The 23,330-nt window shown below is 42.7% G+C and overlaps 1 protein-coding gene across 7 annotated transcripts in view; it reads right to left on the reverse strand.

Moving 5' to 3' along the window:
- The window catches only part of ABCA4 (ATP binding cassette subfamily A member 4), a 184,966-nt gene that overhangs the window by 77,346 nt on the left and 84,290 nt on the right, over positions 1 to 23,330 (reverse strand). For all 7 annotated transcript variants that reach the window (XR_013827457.1, XM_079915774.1, XM_079915775.1 and 4 more), the window contains 5 exons: positions 16,511 to 16,716; positions 15,680 to 15,856; positions 13,405 to 13,627; positions 9,899 to 10,120; positions 7,827 to 8,031 (listed from right to left, as the gene is read on the reverse strand). Coding sequence is in view for 6 of the 7 variants with exons in the window: in XM_079915774.1 (XP_079771900.1) it covers positions 7,827 to 8,031; positions 9,899 to 10,120; positions 13,405 to 13,627; positions 15,680 to 15,856; positions 16,511 to 16,716 (1,033 nt within the window). In the remaining variant the exon portion in view is untranslated. The remainder of the gene's footprint in view (positions 1 to 7,826; positions 8,032 to 9,898; positions 10,121 to 13,404; positions 13,628 to 15,679; positions 15,857 to 16,510; positions 16,717 to 23,330) is intronic.

Consider the following 23,330-nt stretch of genomic DNA (forward strand, 5'->3'; position numbering starts at 1 on the left):
CTCTAGTTGCCGTGAGCAGGGGCTACTCTTTGTTGCGGTGTGCAAGCTTCTCGTTGCAGTGGCTTCTCTTGCTGCAGAGCATGGGCTCTAGAGCGCAGGCTCAGTAGTTGTGGCGCATGGGCTTAGTTGCTCCACGGCATGTGGGATATTCCCGGACCAGGGATCAAACCCATGTCCCTTGCTTTGGCAGGCAGATTCTTAACCACTGTGCCACCAGTGAAGTCCCAAGCATACCCCTTTTCAACAGTTACCAGATAATAATAATAATGATGATAATCACTAACATTTGTTGAATGCTCTTTCTGTGTCAGACATAACTGTAAGTGCTTTCTATGTGCTAAATAATTTAATCTTCAAAACAACACAAGGGGATAGGTAGTATTACGATTCTTGTCAATAAGGAAATTAAGGCACGCTGAGTTTGAAGCATCTGCCCAAGGTCAAAACAAGATATGTTGAGGTGTGTGGTGGAATACAAAATAATACTTGGTGTTTGTCCTCATTTCGTGGCACAGAGCTCCTAAAACCATTGGAGTTTCCTGAGTAATAGGAATGCCTTTTGTTATTCATAATAGTTCATTATTAGTGTGAAGAAATGCAAGAGATTTTTGTGCGTGGAATTTGTATTCTGCAATTTTACTGAATTTTTAAATTAGTTCTAACAGTTTTTTTGATGGAGTCTTTAGGGTTTTCTACATATAAAATAATGTCATCTACAAATGTTACAGTTGTACTTCCTTCCCAATTTGGATGCCTTTTATTTCTTTTTTTGTCTGATTGCTGTGGCTAGCACTTCCAATACTATGCTGAATAGAAATGGCGAGTGGGCATCCTTGTCTTGTTCTTGATCTTAGAGGAAAAGCTTTTCAGCTTTTCACTGTTGAGTATGATGTTAGCTGTGGGGCTGTCATACATGGCCTTTATTATGTTGAGATATGTTCTCTATGTACCCACTTTGCTTACAGATTTTATCATAAATGGATGCTGAATTTTGTCAAGTGCTTTTTCTGCATCTATTGAGATGATCATATGATTTTTATGTTTTGTTTTGTTAATGTGGTCTATCACATTGATTGATATGTGGACATTGAACCATTCTTGTATCCCTGGATTAAATGCCACTTGATCATGCGTTATGATCCTTTTAATGTATTACTGAATCTGATTTTCTAATGTTTATTGAGGATTTTTCCATCTTTGTTCATCAGGGATACTGGCCTGTAGTTCTCTTTTCTTGTGGTGTTTGGTTTTGCTGTCAGGGTAACGTTGGCCTCGCAAATTGTGTCTGGAAGAGTCTTCTTTCTTTTTTTTCTTGGTGAGTCTAACTAAAGTTTTGTCAATTTTATCCTTTCAAAGAACCAGCTCTTTCCTATTGTCTTTTTAGTCATTTCATTTATTTCTGCTCTAAGCTTTGTTGTTTCCTTCCTTCTACTTTGGGCTTCTATTTTTCTTCTTTTTCTAGCTTCTTGAGGTGTAAAGTCAGGTTGTCTATTTGAGACTTTTCTTGTTTCTTGAGGTAGGCACTTATTGCTATGAACTTCCCTCTTAGAACTGCTTTTGCTGCATTCCATAAATTTTGGTATGTAACATTTCCATTTTTTATTTGTCACAAGGTATTTTTTTTTATTAATCTGATTTCTTCTTTGACCCATTGGTTATTTTAGCATGTTGTTTAATCTTCATATGTTCATTAATTTTCCAGTTTTCTTTGTATAATTAATTTCTAGTTTCATACCACTGTGATCAGAAAAGCTGCTTAATACGATTTAAACCCTCTTAAACTTAAGACTTGTTTTGTGGCCTAACATATGACCTATGTCAGAAATGTTCCATGTACTCTTCAGAAAAATGTTTATTCTGTTGCTTTTAGATGGAATGTTCTGTAAGTATCTGTTAAGTCCATCTGGTCTAACATGTTGTTTAAGGCCAATGTTTCTTTATTGCTTTTCCATCTGGATGGTCTATCCATTGATGTAAGTGGGATATTAAAATCCACTACTATTATATTTCTGTCTATTTCTCCTTTTAGGTCTGTTAATATTTGCTTTACATATTTAGTGCTTCTATGTTGGGTGCATAAATATTTACAAATGTTATACCCTCTTGTTGGATTGACCCCTTTATCATGATGTAATGCCTTCCTTCATCTCCTATTACAGTCTTTGTTTTGAAGTCTATTTGTCTGATATAAGAATAGCTACTTTGGGTTTCCATTTCCAAGGAATATTTTTTCCCATCCCTTCATTTTCAGTCTTTGTTTGTCTTTATATCTAAATTGTGTCTGTTGTAGGCAGCATATAAATGGGTCTTGTTGTTGTTTTTCTTTATCCATTCAGTTACTCTATGTCTTTTGATTGAACAATTTAGTCATTTACATTTAAAGTAATTATTGGTAGGAATGTGCTTATTGCCATTCTGTTAATTGTTTTTGCTGTTTTTGTAGCTCCTCTCTGTTCCTTTCTTCTTCTTTTATTCTCTTAGTGGTTTGAGAACTTTCTTCAGTGGTATGCCTAGTTAGATTCATTTGTCTTTCTCTTTTATGTACTCATTATAGATTTTTGTAGTTACCATGAAGCTTACACGTAAAAACTTATACCTGTAACAGTTTAAGTTGATAACAACTTAAGTTGATCCCATTCTGAAGCTCAACATTTTTACCCTCCCCTCCACATTTTATGTTTTTGATGTCACGTTTTACATCTTTTCCTCTGTGTATCCCTTAACAAATTATTGTAATCAGTTATTTTTACTACTTTTGTCTTTTAACCTTCCTACTAGTTTTATAAGTAGTTCATCTACTACCTTTACTATATATTTACTTTTCCAGTGATATTTATTCTTTCACATGTTACTAATTAGCATCCCTCCTTTTCAGCTTAAAGGAGTCCCTTTAACATTTCTTATAAGGCCAGTTTAGTGATGATGAACTCCTTTAGCTTTTGCTTGTGGAAAATGCTTTCTCTCTCCTTCAAGTCTGAATAGTAACTTTGCCAGAGAGGACTTCTGGCTGGAAGTTTTTTTGTTTTGTTTTGTTTTCTTATAGCACTTTGAATATATTGTGCTACTCCCTTCTAGCCTGCAAAGTTCGTGCTGAAAAATCCGCTGATGGTCTTACAGGGGCTCCCTTGTACATGACAAGTTGATTTTCTCTTGCTCCTTTTAATATTCTCTCCTTGTCTTTAGCCTTTGACATTTTAATTATAAAGTGTCTTGGTGTGGGTCTCTTTGGGTTCATCTGTTTTGGAACTCTCTGGGCTTCCTGGATCTGAATGACTATTTCCTTCCCCAAGTTAGGGAAGTTTTCAGCCATTATTTCTTCAAATAAGATTTCTGTCCCTTTCTCTCTTCTCCTTCTGGGAGGCCTATAATGTAAGTGTTGGTCTGTTTGATATTATCCTATAAGTCCTTTAAGCTATCTTCACATTTTTAAAATTCTTTTTTCTTTTTGCTACTCCAATTGAGTGAGTTCCATTGCCTTGTCTTTCAGTTGACTTATCCTTTCTTCTGCTTCATCTGGTCTTTTGTTGAGCCCCTCTAGAGTATTTTTCAGTTAGTTATTGCATTCTTCAGCTCTGTGACTTCTATTTGGTACCTTCTTATATTTTCCATCTCTTTGTTGAAGTTCTTGCCTTGTCCATCTATTCCTCCTCAGTTTGGGTGAGCAGCTTTATGAACATTACTTTGAACTTCTATCACGTAAATTTTTATCTCCATTTCATTAAGTTTTTTTTTCTTAAGTTTTATCTTGTTTTTTCATTTGTAACATATCTCTCTGTTTCTTCATTTTGCTTGACTCTCTGTGTTGGCTTCTATACAGTAAATGAAACAATCACTTCTCCCTGTCTTGAAGGAGTGGCTTGATGTAGGAGATGAAACTTTTTGTTCAGCCCTACCCCAGCTCTAGTTGTCCCTCAAACCTCTGTGTTTGTCCAAGCAACCTATTATATTTTTAATAGCTCCTGGTAGTTGAGGATGTACTAAGACCTGTCAGTGTCTCAAAGGGGAGGACAGCAGCACCTAGATGCCAGGTGATTGGAAGCCAGACCCTTGGGCAGCAGCTTTTATAAGTATTCAAATGTATACAGTCCTAAGGGGCCACAAACTTAAGTCTCACTGGTCACCAGAGCCAGATGATCTGGAGGTGCCCCTGGGTGGCAATCACAAAAATCCAGGCTCCAGACAAGTGCATAAACTCCTTTCTGGGAGATACTGGTGAGCTGGAGTAGAGCAGTGTGAGAGTGCCAAGATGGCATCCACAGCCTGCGTTCCTTGAGAGCTGCTCTGTAGGCCACTAAATATGTGCCAAACCTGAAGCCTTCCCCTCAGTCCAAAGATCCAGGACAAGCAAAGCAGCCCCTCACAGAAAGATTGGTGTGTATTCCTCAGTCCACTGTCTGTGCAGTGCCCTGTGGGTGGTAGCTTGCCAAGAACCATCCTTCTGATTGCCACAGTCCATGGAACCCAAGAACCCAAGCTACTCCAGCCTCAGAGTCAGGCAATCAAGGGATGTCCTCTGGATGTCAGCTGCAAAAATCAGGTGCCACATGCATGTAAAGATCCCTTCCAGGAGACACTGACACTCTGGAGCATGGCAAAGGGAGAGCACAAAGATAGTGCCCACACTCCGAGGACTGGAAAGGGTTACAGTTAACCCCGAGATGCATGTTTAATTAGAAACCTATCCCTTAGGACACAATCGTGAGGATTAGCTAATAGGCCTTCTTCACAGAAAGACTTAGCTCCTGAGTCTGTTGCCTCTTACTGTGCCCTGGTGGTGACAGCTGTTTAAGAACTCTTTCTTCATTGATTACAGTCCTGTGGGATCCACTAGCATAAGCCCCACTGGCCACCAGAGTCAGGAGATATAAAGGTGTCCCCTGGCAGCAGTCACAAAAACCAGGTCACCAGATAGGGGTATGAGCTCCTTTCTGGGTGACACCAATTATTACAGTCCCAAGTGACCAGGAACACAAGCTTTCAGAGCGAGGAGATGAAGAGGTATCTCCTTAGAGGCAGCCACAAAAATCAGGGCATGAGATATGTGTAAAGGCTTCTGTCCAGGAGACACTGGTGTTCTGGAGCAAGCAAAGGGAGAGCACAGAGATGGTGCCCTCCAGTCTTTGTCCACAGAGAGTGTTCCAGCAGGCTACCAGATGTGTGTGTTAAATTAGATGCCTGCCCCTCAGGCTAACACTTTAGTATAAATAGGTGAGTCTCCTTCACTTTAAGCCTGGACTCAATCAGCTGCCTCTAAGCTGGGCCCTGGACAGGTGAGTCTGAGCACATACGCCCTTTAAGTGGCATTTCTTAGATTGCTACCATCTTGTGGGTCTCAGGATGTGAGCCCTGTTGGTTTTCAAAATTAGATGTTTTGGGGGCTCATATCTCAAGTGCATGTTTTAAAAGTCGGGATGCCTGATGTGGGGTTTGAATACTTTGTTCCTCATGGAGAAGCTTTGGGTTCTGAGATCCCTCCTGGTTGTGGGTCACTGTGCCAAGCTTATGGTGGGATTGTGACCTAGACTCTCCTACCCACTTTGATGTGTTTTTCTTCTCCTTTGCCTATGTGTAGCCATCACTCAGCTAGACTTTAGGTTTTTTTTAAAGAGGAAATTGTTCCATATGTAGCTGTAGACTCACTTGTCTATGAGGGGAGATGAGTTCAGGATCTCCCTACACTGCCATCTTCTGAAGAATTTGAACAGAGGGTTGACACCATCTGACCTAGATTCTGAAAGGATCTCTCTGAACACAGTGTGGAAAACAGACTGGTAGGAGATGATGACAGAAGAAGGAGGCTTGGACTGGGAAGGTTGTATAGAGTTGGTGACAAGGGATCAGATTCTAAATCTGTTTCTAAAGTCGAGCCAACAGCATTCACTGATGGATTTTTAGTTCCTGGACTTAAGTTTCAAATGCGGGTTCTGACAGTCCAAGTTGAAAGACCTTAGAAAGAATAAGATTTTTTTGAAAACTGAAGTATAGTTGATATAGAATGTTGAGTTAGTTTCTGGTGAACAGCAAAGTGATTCAGCTATATATGTGTGTGTACATACATACATACACACACACACACACACGCACATATATATATATATATACTTTTTTAGATTCTTTTCCATTATAGGTTATTATAAGATACTGTCTATACTTCCCTGTGCTATACAGTAGGTCTTTGTTGTTTATCCATTTTACACATAGTATTGTGTATACGTTAACCTCAAACTCCTAATTTCTCTCTCCCCACCCCACCCTGTTATCACTTCTGGTATCATAAGTTTGTTTTCTATGTCTGTAAGTCTATTTTTGTTTTGTAAATAAGTTCATTTGTACCATTTTTTTAAGATTCCACATATAAGCAATATCATATGATATTTGTCTTTGTCTGACTTATTTCACTCAGTATGACAATCTCTAGGTCCATCCATGTCACTGCAAATGGCATTATTTTCTTCTTTTTTATGGCTGAGTATTATTCCACTGTATATACGTACCACATCTTCTTTATCCATTCATTTGTTGATGGAAATGTAGGTTGCTTCCATGCCTTGGCTACTGTAAATAGTGCCGCTTTGAATATTGGGGTGCATGTATCTTTTCAAAGTATATTTTTCTCCAGATATATGCCCAGGAATGGGATTGCTGGATTATATGGCAACTTTATTTTTAGTTTCTTAAGGAACCTCCATACTGTTGTCCATAGTGGCTATATAAATTTACATTCCTACCAACAGTGTAGGAGGGTTCTCTTTTCTCCACACCCTCTCCAGCATTTTTATTTATAGACTGTTTAATGATGGCCATTCTCACTGGTACCTCATTGCAGTTTTGATTTTCATTTCTCTAATAATTAGCAATGTTGAGCATATTTTCATGTGCCTATTAGCCATCTGTATGTCTTCTTTGGATAAACGTCTATTTAGGTCTTCTGTCCATTTTTTTATTGGGTTGTTGTTTCTTGTTACTGAGTTGTACGACCTGTTTGTATGGTTTGGAAGTTAATCCCTTGCCAGTTGCATTGTTTGTAAACATCTTCTCCCAGTCTGTAGGTTGTCTTTTTGTTTTGTTTATGGTTTCCTTTGCTGTGCAAAAGCTAATAAGTTTGATTAGGTCCCATTTGTTTGTTTTTGCTTTTATTTCTTTTGCCTTGGGAGACTAACCTAAGAAAACATTGCTATGGTTTATCATGTCAGAGAATGTTTTGCCTACATCCTTTTCTAGAAGTTTTATGTTATCATGTCTTATATTTAAGTCTTTAAGTCATTTTGAGTTTATTTTTGTATATAGTGTGAGAGTGTGTTCTAACTCCACATGTGGCTCTACAGCTTTCCCAAAACTACTTGCTGAAGAGACTGTCTTTTCTACATTGTATATTCTTGCCTCCTTTGTCAAAGATTACTTGGCTGTAAGTATGTGGTTTTATTTCTGGGCTCTCTATTCTGTTCCATTGATCCATATGTCTGTTTTTGCACCAGTACCATGCTGTTTTGATTACTGTAGCTTTGTGGTATTGTCTGAAGTCTGGGAGGGTTATGCTTCCAGCTTTGTTCTTTTTCCTCAGGATTGCTTTGGCAATTCTGAGTCTTTTATGGTTCCATATAAATTTTAGGATTATTTGTTCTAGTTCTGTGAAAAATATCATGGGTAATTTGATAGGGATCACATTAAATCTGTATATTGCTTTGGGAAGTATGGCCATTTTAGCAATATTAATTCTTCCAATCCAAAAGCATGGGATACTGGAATAAGATTTAAACTAGATGAAAAGGGGAGGCTGGGGATCTGAAGAACCTAATTACCTTTACCCTGTGGAGGGGGACACTTACCTGGAAACACCTGGTCAAGATACCAGGCAAGCAAGCCATACAGAACAGCATCAATAAGCATCATCTTCATGGACATCAGAAAACTGAATTCATCCCCTTCCACGGGACTATTCCCAATATTGTTCCACTGTAGCCCCAGGCCTTGCTCTTCAAAGCGAGCCAGGTACTCAGTACCAAACCCAAATGCCACAGGAGACAGCAGGCTCTGCAGTGGGGTAAAAAGGGCATGAAAGATGAGCAGAGGGTCTTTTACCCAACCCAACAGAATCTACAAGGTAGGAAGGAGGGCCAAAAGAGGACCCATGTTGTATCCAGGTGTAAGACCACCCCAGGGAGTGCGTAAGGCAGTCTTCCTACAGGAATATAATTCTGGGAATACCTTTCAGGCCTCAGGGACCCCCACCCAATACTCACTGGGCCACCTCTCACCTGTCCAATGGAACACAGTAGTGTACAGGAGAAGACAAAACCACATAGCATAACACAGCAAAGGACCAAAGGTCTTCATGTTTATCTTCCTAACTTTCCCCCCTTCTTCCTACCTCTTTCTTAAGATCTTACAGTTTTTGGTAGAACAAAGAAGCTTACTTGAGCTGCTTTGTGAGAATCCCATTAGAAGTGTCCATAAAGTCATCAGTGTTCTAGGGAAAGCTAGAGGGCTAGGGAGGGGATGGTCTCATGACCTCCTGAACTCTGTCAGCCAAAAAGCCCTCAGGTTACATTGACTGTCACCTTTTCCTGTCTCCAGACTGGGGACAATCATTTTCTTAGGTTCTCCTTGGAGAGCCCAAGTAACTGCACAGGTGGCATACAGAAGGAAGTCTGAAGAGGAAGTTCCCCAGCCACATCCCCACAGGTGGTCCATGGCACGGCAGAAAGCACATAAGCACATGCAGAGGGATGAGTTATTCCCACTTGCTCTGCTGGGTGACCTACCTCTAGTTTGAAGGACCCACGGTGGTGTTCAGAGTGTCTCTCTGAAGAAGGAAGGGATTCTCTAGCTATATGTTCACAAAAACCATTAAAAAAAATCTCAGCCCAGCCCTGGTCCACAGAGCTTCCAGAACTATAGCTTCCTGGCAGACCCACACACAAGAAACTAGTTGTGGCTTCAAAGTACCAACTGTCTATGCAGTATACCAAGATAGCCCAGCTCTGCCTACAGGCTGAATCATAAGGATTTCTTGCCCTTTGTGATCATGTTGGAAAATTGGGTGCCATAAATGACAGCAATTAATTCTTATTTAACATGAGAAATAAAAGGCAGATGCCCTGGCAACACTAGAGCCACATAAGCTTGAGTCGTGAGAACAAGTTTGACTTAGATTTTCCCCAATGAGAAGCCGGTGGTAGTCCTTTCTCAACTGCATTGTACAAAGAAGTACGGATAGGGAGATTCTGGAGGACAAGGAAATTTTCACCCTATAGGGCTTAGAAGCTATTTAGCCTGGTTAATGAGAGGGTGTAAATAGATCATTTGAAAACAATTAGAGAAAAAGACAGTGTTGTTTGGGCATTGTGAAGAGGTCTCTCAGGCAATCCAGAGTCAATTTCCAGAGACCTCTCTTGGCAAGAGGGCCTGACTGGCTCATTTCGGCACCCCTCTGTGAGTGCACTGGTAGAACATGACAGAGACACTGTAGAGCTGCTCTGATTCAAATTCTTTTGGAGACAAACAAAAACTTTTAATTTACGGAAACATCTTTCTGGACAGAATAGTTAGGGGGCAAGCTCCCTCCCTTATGAATCTTCTCAAATGTTAGGAAAAAAAACCTGAGTGAAATGGGCCCAGTTGTCCTCCTCTTATGGATACACAAAGGGACCCATGAGCTGAATTGGTTTTCAATTACTCCCCAGGGCAGACTAATTATGCAGATTTGGCGAGGAGGAACTCTTAGGTTGCTCAGGGTGAAGAATGCTCCCTCTTCTGTACCTGTGCCTTCAAACCTTGTGCTCCTTTGTGCCAAAAGGCAAAGTGGATCCCCTCAAAGGGCGAGCCGGTCCTCTCAGACCGCTACATACCCCTCAGCTGGAATGCATCATATTCTAGGTGTAAGCCCAGGGTCCCTTACCACAGCCAGCTTCAGGTCGGCCGTCATCCGGTCCTGCCAAGCAAAGCAGAGAATGTGTGGCAGGTAGAGGGTGAAGTAGATGACACCACTACAGGCTGCTGCCAGGCTGGCCCTGGAGAAGAAGGTGCTGAGCAGGAAGCACTGCATGATTGTAGCAGTGGAGAAAGCCAACAGGAATAGGAAGAGGATGAATGGATTGCTATAATGCAGGATCCTTCCATGCTGAAACGAAAGAGACCACTTGAGTCAGTAACTTCCACCCACATCCAGGGGTACCAGCCCTCTCAGGAGTGACCTCTGTGCTGTGATTCTGGGGCTTTCAGAAGCCCTCTGCCCCAGAGGGATCTCTCCCATCAGCCTGCTGCTGGTGTCCAAATTTCCACATTTAAGACTCAATGTGTTGAGTTCCTTTAGTTCTAATTATGTCATTTTTCCCCAGGTGGGTAACATATTAAGCTACCTATCAGTACTGAGTAATTATTATGTGTTCACTAAGGAAATCCTTGGGAAGGGGATAGTGTAGAGAAATAAGCCTAGAGCAGGGGAGGAAGATCTGCAGAGGGGGTCCTGGAGCATCAGTAGCTCCTGAGATATACTGAGTAGATGAGGAACAAAAGAGGGAGGTGGGAGACCATCCAACAAGCCTTAACATTTTGCCTGGGGCCTGGCCTGCTAACTTAATCATTTATATTGGGTTGGCCAAAAATTTCGTTCGGGTTTTTCCAAAACATCTTACGGAAAAACCCAAACGAAATTTTTGGCCAACCCAACACTTATATTCTGATATAGGTTAAAAATATCAGTAGTTAATCCACATCACTTGGAAGTGGATTAATCCTCCAGACCCATAATATCATACAAATACATTTCATAGAACCTGTGGGCAATATTCAGTATCTTTCATGTTAACTAGTGGGTCAATCACTTTGGCTATGTAGAAAATAGGACCAAACTAGGTATTTTTAATAAGTGAGCTGCTGTCCAGTTACATTAGAGGATAAATTGAGATGTTCAAATTTATTAGGCCTTCTTGGTTCTCTTTTGCTATAGGCCTCCTATAGGATTTTTACCTATGAGGTATCCTCCTATGAGGATTTTTACCCTTTGCACATAACTCCAAATTCATATAGATCATCTTGTTCTTTTCTTGGGAACATAAAGGTACAAACCGGTTCACCTCTTGAATTGGTTCTGATTAATTGGTAGTGGTGACCCGAAGCACTGGGTTTCTCTCAGTAAAAAAGAGAGACCAAGTAGCAATATATATAATGGGCATGTAAGATTTGAGTAGAAAAATTGTGCCACTTATCTCCTGCTGCTACTGTTTCTTCTTCATTCATGCTTTCATGCCTGCCAGGCACTGACAGAACAGATTGAAAAATGGAATAAAACAAACGGCAAAGGAGGTGGAAGAGAGCCATGCTTAACTAGAAGCAAACATTGAGGAAATCTAAATAAAAGTCAAGGTTAAGACTCAGGGTTCCTGATTTTGTGTGAAAGCGCTCTCCACATTACCCTGGGAAGCTCACTCCTCATCCTTAATCACATGCAACTCAATAAAAGCAAGACCTTGACTGAACATGTGGCTTTTGGCTGGAAGAACTTTAAGATGGTTATTGTTATTCTCAGAAGAATGAAATTAATTTCTTATCTCAGCTCAAAGCAAAGTCCTACAAACTTCTAGGCTATATAATTTCTCATTGACTTCAAGCAGATATGAAAGTCATTTGGCTGACCCAACAATTTCACTGGCCTTGTCTTCTTCTAATGACCACTTTTCTTTTTTGTTCTTAACAGCTTGAGTAACAATGGAACCTTTCCATTGTCCCAGCTTCCAGCTTCTTTCCTGCATAGTTGAGGTGGGAAGGAACGACAGGGGAAAGATGAGAGCGTCATTCAAAGGAAAATCCTATTTTGTTGTGGAAAGCTCTGTTTCCGCCATCACTGGAAACTGGAACAATGTCCTGGTTCCCACAAGGAGAAACCCCTTTGTGCAAGAAACTCTTAGTAAACATTCTTTACCTCACGTCCTAAAAGCTTTGAAGTCCTAATGTCCATTCTTAGGAAGGCAAATCTCAATGCCACTTATTAGCAACAAATCTCAGGGCCATTGCAAGATGTTGTGCATGTTTATGAGTTTTGCATAAGTCAGCTGTTCATGCATTTTGACTCCTTTAATTCTGAGGACACAAAATGTCTTAGTAGTGGGGAAAGGAGTAGACTGAAGGATGGGAAGGAACAAGGGACCCCTAGAGGAAGATAAGTTTCTCAGCTCCTCCCCTCATCTCTGGAACTCTGGGACCCTTTGTGTATTTAAAGCTCCATTTGGGTCTGGTCAGATTGAGCAGGCTGACCTCTACATCAGCATTGGTTTTGATAGGGCTCTAGCACAGGGGTTAGCTAAGGCCACAGCTCACTGAATCTCAGTGCAACACTTAAACTAAAACCATTCAGACTTAGTACATTTTACTGCAAAGAGAAGGGGCAGGATTTGGTTTAACTGGATATGTGTTGGTTGGACAGGATGTGTGATGGAACATTCTTGGATCAGGTAGGCACCAGGTATCATCCAGCATAACAAGGGACACAGCCAGAATCTGTGCATCAGCACATATATTGCTTAGTGCAAGGAACTCTTAATATCATCATGGTAAAGAGGCAGAACAAGCTTGATGACACTATATCAGAAGATTGCAAAGCTTGAAGTCTAAGGCTTATACTAAATCCCATCAAATAAATATAAAAAGTTACCTAAATTTATGTCCCATCATTCAACAAGTACAAAAGATCATCTACTGTGGAGGAGTTAAACATGAAGCACAGCAGTGTGTTATGAAATAATGTTTTATTTACAAGTCTAACTTGCAAGGGAGCTGCAAGTTTGCAGAGGATGGACCTATGCATCCTATCTGCGCCTATAACATTCCTGTCACTGAGAAAGGATGGACTCCAAATTCCACCCTTTAAAACAGAGAGGTCTTAGAGATTCTGTAGGCAGCAGAATGTTCTTTGGTCAAGCCATGAATGGTGTGACCATGATGGTAATTAATAAACATGCCAGATCTCCTCTCCTAATACACTGAAAAGGCTCTCCACATTCCCACCCCAGCTGGTGGTTGGGAAAGTAATCCCAAGAAAACACTCCTTGGATTCATTTCTTCTGTATTTGAAAAGAGAGAACGCTTTGCACATACAGTCTCCCTGTGCTGGGCTCTGCTAACAGCAGCTTTTCCAGATAGTCCACGTAATGGGGTTGGATAATCTATGTAGATTGTGGTTCCCCAGGCAGGAAGTGGGAGCAGGGAAGATGCTGTGATGCAGTGGCTCTTTGGGGAAGACTCTGTCTCTCTGAGTGTCTTCCACCCTGGCTGAAACGGCCAGACAGCTACATGTCATGCTATCTTTGGTGGCCAGATGACTAATCTAAGCACAAGTTCATTAACAGGAAGAAGAGTGGGAGGAATAAAATTATTCAAGGTTTTCTGAACCTTCTCCATCTGGCTTACCATGATGAATATCGTCAGGAGACAGATGCTCATCGACATGATAGAGAAGCTGTCCAGGAACCAGGTACACCAAATCACTGTGTTGGAGACACCCTGATTTTTCAAGGTCTCCTTCAGTCTCAACTCCTTCTCCAAGACGATGCTCTTTACAGTCATGGAGACAGAGTAGATCCAGGCCAGCACCATGAAGATAGGGAAACAGCGGTTCAGGATGATCATAAAACTAAAGCAAGAGGAGAGAAGCAGAATAGTAGATTGCCTTGCACCTGGTGGAGGTGGAGTAAATGTTTGTTGAATGAATACGTTGAGAACAAAGCCCAGGTGGAGGGAAAGGCAGAAAAAATCTCCACCGGGCACTCAATGGACTTGACTCTTTTAATACATTGCACTTTGCCCCAAAGGATTACTTTTTCTTTAGAGCAAGACTGTAGCCTTTTGGTTAGCCCAGATGAAAACTCTGTGAGTAAAATGTGTAAATAAAATTGTACTGCGTATGTTACACAGTATAGATGTTCTTTATAAGATCTCAGGCAGCTTTTCGTTTAGTCCAGATGAGTGCTCTGTAAGTGAAATGTGTAAATAAAACCATACTACGTATGTTACACAGTGTAGAGCTTCTTGTAAGGTCTCCCAGGAAAGGATTGCAGACTTGATGATGTGGGATGTGACTGGAATAGGTAGATACATGCTAACTGACACTGAAGTCCAAGAAGGTGGACAAAGGGAACTGGTGGTGGTGAGATCAATAACTGGGCTCCCCAGTGGGCTACTTGCTTAGCTTGCTACTGGCCAGTGAAGCACTGTCTACCCAGGAGGATCAAACCCCAGTTACACAGGAAGAGGCACAAAGTAACTAATCAGTATGGCCCTTTCAGAAGGCAACTGACCCAGCAACAAATCAATCAGTGATTCAATAGTCACTGACTCCACCAGCCACGTACTGGTGGAGTACATCCATGGGTATTCATTCCAGCAAGCAGGGCAGAGCTGATATTCTGGAATTACTCTACTGCCAACTTTACATATGTTTTCCCTGTGCTTGATGTGCTAGTAAACGCCCTTGAGATTATTATTTCTTGAAAACTGCTGGGTGTCACAGGAAGGGCCCAATTCCAGCGTGGGAGGGTTTCACTCAAGATGGCCCTAGGGAGAGAACCATAAATTCATAACGCCTGCCCTTCTGGGACCTGCCACCAGAGGGCTCTCCCACATTGAATGGCCAGAATTCCTACCGCCTCCTCACTGTTTACCCCCACTTCCTTGCCGGTTACTCCTGTTCTGATCTTAGAAGTAGAGCTGGGCTTTTGCCCCGGCTCCATTTTCCATTTCTGCCTATTGTCCAAACTTAAACTGACTGCAGAACAGCCCCTGTTATCTCTCTTAGTCTTCTGTAGAGCTGAAGGAGAACTGATTGGACTGAGGTGTTACACCCATACTGGGCCTTATTTTACTACCTTGCCAGCTGGCAATTTGACTCTTCCTTTTACAGGCTGTGCATGTTTATCTCCTCCCTGATCCCCACAAACCCACACATACACTATGGTGAACTTCCCAGTTTTCTTCTAGGAGTTGAATCCCTAAGCCAACTGCAGATCTCTGCTGCTGTCCTTGGGAGCATTTCTGCCCCCATCCACCATAGTAAATGAGCCCTCCCAGCCCCTTCTCCCTCTTTGTCCCTCCCTCTACCACCCCCCAAATGCATGTTCAGAAAACAGTGGGCTACTTGCTTAGTTTGCTACTGGCCAGCAAATGTACAGGCCTGGGGATGGGGGTGGGCAGGCAGGGAGGGCCCAAGTTCATCCAACACATCCCTCTACCTTTTCATTAAGCATACATCATGAGAATGTTAATTAGGGAAGGAGCTGCATTATTCCAAGGCTCCTAGGAACCGGACCTACTTGTGATGCAGAGTCCTAGTTTGCTGTTTTGGCAGTCACAGGGCAAACACTCTGACCTGAACCCTTCCACATACCAAACATACTACGTAGTGGAAATTTTAAAAGCCTTTGTCCCCTCCCCCAACCTCACTTCCCCTGCTTTAATTTTCACCTTCCCTTTTCCTCCCACAACACCAGCTCCTTTCTCCCACTTGTTCATGTGACCCTGCCTGGAGTCAAGGAGAAGCAGGCTTCTCAATCAGAGCTCCCTGAGCCGGGCCCCACGCCCCGGGTTTTTTTCCTCCAAAGAGACTGAAGCCTGGGGAGCACCTCCACCTCATCCCACCCCAGCAACCTAATCAGCTTGTCCTGGAGCGGGACTGGGACCTCAGACTCACGAGTCATCCACGAAGCAGGGGTAAGGCATCTGCTGGAGGTAGATTCCAACTGGAACCTCAGCCTGGGCCTGACTCCTTGTGATCCCCTGTTCAACCATGTCCTGCAGATAGGCAAACCCGCCCCAGATGTATCGGAAGTCTTCCACAGGATCAGCTCTGGGGCCAGAATCCCAGTATCTAAGAAGAAACCGGAGAGAGGGACAAAGGATGGGAATGGGAATGGACAGCTCACTCATTGGTCATAAGCACGAGGGGACTCCGTATTCACTCTCCTGAAACTTTCCCCTGAACTTTTCCACACTATCTGATTCTATTTTCCAGTTCACAGGTTAAATCCCAATTATGAACATTAGCCACAGCACGATTTGTAATTGCTTTCATTCAAGTACTCTAATTTGAGCTTTACAAAATATCTCACTTCCTCTGATTTAACTTAATTTAATTGATTTACAGGCTGAGTCCAGTCTCAATCCCCTACTCTGTACCAAATGTAATTTCCCAGGGACTTTGGTGAAACCTCATTTGCAGAATTTCTATGTGAAGATAACTCAGTACCTAGAGGTTTTCATCTCCAAATTGCACAAAGGCCAGCCAGGGACAAGCTCTGAGTTGAGGGGGTAAAGACAGGGTAGCTGAACTCTCCTGGTCCCACCAACTAGCAGGATCTACTGTCTAGCTTAGTTCTTTGATACCAAAGTGCTTCTGTGCCTTTCTGAGTAACCTTTCTGCCCCTGAAGGAGACGGGTGGCCTGAGCCCATAGGAGCCCCCTTTCCTTGCCTCATACACCACTGGGGATGCCCAGGTCCTTCTGAGATCTCCTGAAACATCACCTGTCTTTGATCTTATTGGTTTTCTCCACCACATCTATGTCCATTCGGATCTTGTACTTCACATGGGGTGGTAGGGAGCTGGTCCAGGGATACATGTCAGGAAATACCACACCAGCCCAGAACCTGTTTTCCTCCAGCAGAGACAGGGCTCGTTGGGTGAGTTGAAATTCATCATCGTAGCTTTCAAACTTATCCAGGATCAAGCACTGTTGGATAATCACAAAGGTTGAGAGAGTTTGAGGAGCACCACCTGCAAAGACTCAACTGCAAAAAAAGGGCAGAGGATCAGGGATGCTGCCCCAGGGGATGGAGTCAAAAGCAAGGAGACCTATAAACTTACTGTTTGCTTAACTCCGGGGTCTGGTGTCAAGTTTTCAGTGTGTCTAGATTTGGGGGTGAAAGGGGGGCTTAGGAACGCTGACTTGCTCTCATCCCTGCAGATTTAGTGAGGACCGCACTATCGGGCTGTCGAAGTATGCAAGTCGTCAAAATGACAAAAATACTCCCCGCTCTCACTCCCCAGCATGGGGAGTCAAGGGAGTGGGGTCACATCAGATACAAGCTGCTTTGAAGATCAGAAAGGCTGCTAATAAAAGAGTTTTAAAGAGAGAGAGAAACAGTCCCAGCGGTAAACCTTCCTGCCTCTCTGCAAACACACAGGGATGGCCAGCTGAGGCAAGAACAAGGAGGAAGAAAGAAAATAACAGAAAGCCAAAGTGATTTCATCAGGGAAATCATTCCCAGTTACAATTTTATGACAGGTAATGAGGATGGAGGAGGAATTTCCTAACATGTCTTTTTTTTTCTCCCCCAGAAGAGAAAAAAATTATTACCCAGAAAAGAGCAAAACTAAGAATTTCTTTTAATTTGAATATTGGGAATTGTCCACTTTTACAGATTTGTTAAAGCGTTGTATTTGTACTTGGATGTGTTTTATCCTTAACCTCCTGTTTCTATAACACACTGGGGTTATTGTGCGATGTTTCTTTCTTAGAATGTAACTCACAAGAGGTCAGCTGTCCTTGTCTTGATTAATCTGTTCATGGAATACTTACTGAGAGCCTGCAATGTGCCAGAGCCTGCTTGGCTCCAGGGGATACAAGGAGGAAAGATAAAATCTCTTACTAAAAGAAACTCCAGACCTAATGAGGGAGAGGGTTGGAGTAAGCCAACAATCAGAATGCAGAATGATCAGGTTCTGGTGAAAGCAAGCCTAGGGTAGTCTAGCAGCCCAGTGGAGGGGTGGGGGGGTGTCCCAGAGGGCTGCCTGGAGGAAGAGACTCCTGAGCAGGATGAGAATAAGCAGGAATTAGCCAAGGGAAGAAAGCAAGGGAAAGGTCAGCTCAGGCACAGGGAATAGCTCGCAGGGTTTCTGGAGACCTGCAAGAATAGAAGAGTGGTTCCCTTCCTTGGCTGTGCTTTAGAACCATCACGGAGTTTTAAAAGGACAACTGTACTCAAGTCCCACCCCAAACAATGAAATCAGATTCTCAAGAGGCAGGGCCAAGGCATCAGCATTTTGTCAAACACTCCCCAGCTTGTGCCAATGTACAGAGAAGAACGTAGGTGAGCAGAGGTGAGAGGTAAGAGATGTGTACTAAGAAGGAAGGTGGGGGCCAGGTCAGTTGCCCTGCTGGGTTTGCAGGGTGACCAGCCAACTGAGAGGTTTCATGGGATGCAGGGCTTTCTATGCTAAAATCAGGAGTTTCCTGGCAAACCCTAAAAAGCCCCAAGAAACCACTGCAGGGTTTTAAGCAGAGGCCTGACATATGAGATCAGACCGTGTTTCTGAAAGATCACTGGTGGTGGGAAGGGGGAGCACGAAGCCTGGTTAGAAGGCTGCTGATGTAACACAGGCTTAAAGGAACATATTAACTCTCCCACAGAGCCTGTGAGTTACCTGGAATCCTCATTTTATTGAAGAGGAGACCTACCAGAGGTCACGCAGCTAGACGGTGGCAGAGCCTGCATTCTCTCCCCATTTTTCAACTCCAGGCCCAGACTTCCTCCCACACCAGGAGCCGCAGGCAAAGCCTGATCCACAGGCTCTCCATGTGCTCATGACTGTCTTGCAAAGTAAGAGAGCACAACTATTACTTCTCTCTCTCTCTATTTTAAAATTATCTCTCTCTTCTTTTAAATCAGTTTGTCGAGTTTAGGACCGCATATATAGAGTTTTAGTATTGACAAATAGAGTGAACCTGAAATTAAATTTCTAAAATAATCATGAAAGTTCTTGGGGAGATGGAAATTCTCTGCAGTTTCTTTTAGCTGTGACACACACACACACACACACACACACACACACACACACACACACACAGAGTATTCTACCAATTCCCTCATAGCATCACAGGGCCCTTGGACAGACGGAGTCATAGAGAGGTCTTACAGTCTGATGTGCTTGATTACTGATGAGGAAACTGGCATCCTAGGGCCTTGCTCCAGGTCAATATAGGTCAGAAGCAGAATATGAATCCATGTTTTCAAGTGTCAGGCCTGAAGGGTACTGCTGTTCCTTCACATTGCTCTAAGAGTAAGCCATACTCCAACTACAAAGTGGGAGCAACAGAATTCCTAAACAAGGTCTCTTGCCCCTGTCCAGTAGGTCAGCACTGTCCAGTAGAACTGTCTACAATGATGGAAACGTTCTATTTCTGCCCTATCCAACATGGTAGCCAGTAACCACATATGGCTATTGCGTACTTGAAATGTAGCTAGTGCATCTGAGGCACTGATTTTTTCACTTTAATTTATTTAAATTTAAATAGCGACATGCGGTTACTGCATTGGTTAGCACAGCTCTAGAGACAGTAAGTTCCCGGAGGTCAGGGGCCATGTCTTATTCATTAGGTCTCTGGAACAGTATTTCCTCATGAAAGGGACTCAATAAGTGCCTACTGAGTTGAATTAATTCAAATTTAGAAGTCCCAAATGCTGCAAGAAATATAACTTTACTACTGTGTGTTTTGAACATAATCCTGTGCACCCGAAATCAGATGGTAAACTAGGAGAAATTAGTGAAAGGTGAATTTTTTATATAATGTTAATAAGAGTATAACTCTCAGTGAAGCAAAAAAGCTAATAAAAACAAACACATTTTAATAATGTGACTTTCCGAGCAATCTAGCCCATTCTCTTTGAACTCTCCTTTCATGTCTTAAAGGGAAATCTATACTGGAATAAGCACTGATGTTTTCAGTGATATCGTTGAGTCCTGCAATGACGTGGGCTCCATCCTGGCTCTTTTATCAGGCAGCTGATTCACAGTCATGTTTCCTGTTGCATCCCCCTTGACTGGTACCCTGATACTCTCTGGAAAAACAAAACCAAAAGGTTCTCAAACACTCATTTTTACCCTGAAACATCTGATCCACTTTCAGAGTTGAATTATCATCTTTGGAAAGATGGTACAGGGTAGTGTTTGAATGCCATCCCCACTCTGCTGTTTCCTAACTGTGTGGCCTCTCTTTCCCTATCTGCGAACTGGAGATACGCCTACCTCATAGGTGTGTTCTAAAGATCACATGAACTTGTTTGGGAAGGGCCAGCCAGTGCTGCCTGGTAAGAATAAAAGTTGATGCTTACTGCAGGCTCACAATATGACCAAAACTGGTCCAAGGGCTTTGCTTATATTAACCCCTTGAATCATCACAACCACTTTATGATTATCACTCCAAGCTCTCTTAAGAGGCATGATGAGCAAACTTCCTCTGGAGAGAGCCTGTGTTTTAATCATGTAGGATACTAAACTATTTCACAAGGAATGAGGACTTGATGAATACCATTTTTATTACTGTTTTTGCAAAATATCTTGAAAATAAGAGTCTAGTGGCTTTTAAGCCCCTGCCAGATTACCTTTCATTTATGACAGCTGTTTGTCTGGGGAAGAAGGCAGTTATTTTTTAAAAACAATATGGCTGGGAACATAACCCATCCCAAGCTGATCTATAGCAACTCATCTAGTTAGAACAATGCAACGGACAGAAGCCAAAGCTCTGTGTCCACCTGGGCAATGGAGGGTGGCAGTGGGGTGGGTCCTAAGCCACTGGTGTTCACTAGCTTGCTCACTGGCCCTTAGGTGAAAGTCAGACAACTCTACCAGAGGAAGGTCTTATGAAGCTAATCCAGAACATCTTCCTGAGGTCAAGGCAGAGCAATTGCAGATGTGGACATGAGTCAGAAGTCCCTGGGTCATCCACTGAGGTATGATTCATGATGTACCCTTGCATTCTCATGGGGAGGCCACCTGCCTAACAGCAAATGACCTCGTTCCCTTCTGGTACTTGCTCTGGTCCCTGAAGTTAAGATCTTGGCTAACGAGCATGTATATTGATGAGAGTGTGTACATGAGTGTGTTTGCGAGACAATGATGAATGACTAAACCCTTAACCAAGGTTTCGGATTTTGACATATCTGGTGTGGTCTGATTAGCTTGTAAGTTAACACATCGTAGGTTCTAATGAGACTGAAGCCAAAGAGTCTGTTTATAAAAGCTGTTTGGTTCTACACAGAGAGAAACTGTGTGACCATGGATGTTAGGGAAGAATACTGTAGGTAGGTAAGTAATGGCTAGTGTAAGAGGCTCAGCATAAAAATAGCACCAGTACTGGGAAAGAAATTCAAAGGGCATCTTCACTGATTAAAAATTCATTGTCTCACGGCTTCAGAGGCCCATTCTGGGCAAATTTTGCAAGCAGAATTCAGAATCTCAAAGAGGATTGTTATAATGCCCTGGGATAGCCAAGGGCAGTAAAGCAAGAGAAGAGGTTTCCTTGTTTCCTTCCATTCCCAACCACTGTGGCCAAAATCTGGGTGGCAGGACCACTGCCATTTGAAGCCCACACATATCCTACAATTCCTTGTTTGTTGTTTTGCTGATACTCACCAGGAACCAGAGTGCACCCTGGCGGAAGAGGTGTGGCTCTCTCCAGGGCAGGCAGCTGTGTTTAAGACCTCTGGAGAATGCAGTCACTTGTTTACACAGCTAAATCAAACACTACCTTGGGAGAAGCAGCTACAGTAGCAGCAGGCTTCCTTCTTCAACTGTGACCTCTCCAGCTCTAATTCAAATACATTAAGTAATAGATAAATTATCTATTAAGTGGGAAAGGATGTCCAGTGGAGGCAAAGAGAGAAAGAATCTCTTTTTCTGCTTGAACCTGATAATCAAAGGGGATTGGTACTCTGTGCTGACACAGTACTTTGACTAATACGCCCGGGACATGTGAGGGATGAGTCTTCAGGGATAAGAAAAGCACTACACTCTGAGAGACACGGCCTCTACAATCCTGCCTCTTACAAATTTGACTTCCACACTCAGGCTGAGAACAAAGTGGCTGATGAATGCCAAATGAGGTCTCAAGTGGTCCCGCTGGTGGACCTGGAGACACGTGGGGTTCCTTCTGGAAAATGCCAATGGATGCGGGCAAACATCCCAGAATGAATTTCCTGGCATATCTAGACCATAACACTCAAGATTTGTTTCCCAACACGTGGAAAAAGCCACTGGATAAAATAGTTTGGGGCTGTTTGAGTTGGTTGAGTTGGTGAGGTAGAGGCCAAAGGCGTTGCCATACATTTTATCTAACACACGGGGCACCGTGGACAGACGTCTGAAATGTTCAACCACAGAGAGTGAGGAAATGCACCATGACAGGAAAACAAAGGGATAGGAAATACACAGCTGTTAAAAAATGTCTGTTTCTAAAATAAATAAATACAATAATGAAACAAATAAAAAGGTCAGGTTGGAGCATGAAGACTCACTAGGACAAAGCCACCAGGTGCTGCTTCCTGTGTAGTTAGGTCCAGGGAGACAGAATAGCCTGGCTGACAACCGCAGGGGATTTTAGCTCTCAACGCTTTCTTGTTTAACCGTTCCAACAACTTTGGGAGGTGAGTGTTACCATATTAAAAATATTTCATAATCAGCAGAGCTGGGCACTGACCATCGAAAGGGTCTGCCAGTCACAAACACCCAGTCTAGCCACACTGGAGAACGCTGCCCTGGCTGTGGCTCCACTTATCCTCCTCATTTTTCAGGCAGGGGAACAGCGATATTGCCCGAAATCACAGAGCTGGTACATTACAGCAAGACTGGGGTTTCAGAAAGATCTCACTGGAGGCAGTCTGGGAGCTGAACGGAAGCAGTGAGAGACCACAGGCCCAGAGACCAGTTAGGAGAGATGGTACAGGCCGTAGTAAACAGAGGCCATACATGGAGAGGGTGAGGAAGGGGGATTTAGGAGATAATCTGGAAGATATCTGACAGTCCTTGGAGGATCTGTGACATTTTGACTTTGGATTTGTGTAACTTGTTTCTCCTCCATTAGACTGAATTCTAGCAGCTCCTTGAGATACCACTACTAAGGCCTTATTTAATGACAAGCTTATCTCTCTCAATAGAATGTGAGCTTCTAGGGGTCAGGGATTAATTGTATTTATTCAGAGGTAGGTAGTTCAATTCATGCGAATATATGAATGACTGAATGAGCTCAAATCTCTTTGGTTTCCTACTCTAAACCTAGTTATTTCCAAACAGAAAAGACTGAATCACAATAGTGTCTGTTTTTCTGAATATAACAAAATAATTGCTGTCCCTAACCAACTCATTATGTAATTTATCTAAACGATACTGACTGAACCCCCTACTAATATGCCCCTTGTGGTACAAGAAAGAACTTCCTCTTCAGAGCCAGATAGGTCTGGATTAGAATTCTGGATCCACGTCTTATCTGCTGTGGTATGTTAGGCAAGTCAGTTTTTAATTCTATAAAATGATAACAATTACGCCTGCTGGGCAGGTAGTTAGGAGCGT

The sequence above is a fragment of the Stenella coeruleoalba genome, assembly GCF_951394435.1.
Source record: "Stenella coeruleoalba genome assembly, chromosome: 1".
Lineage (NCBI taxonomy): Eukaryota > Metazoa > Chordata > Mammalia > Artiodactyla > Delphinidae > Stenella > Stenella coeruleoalba.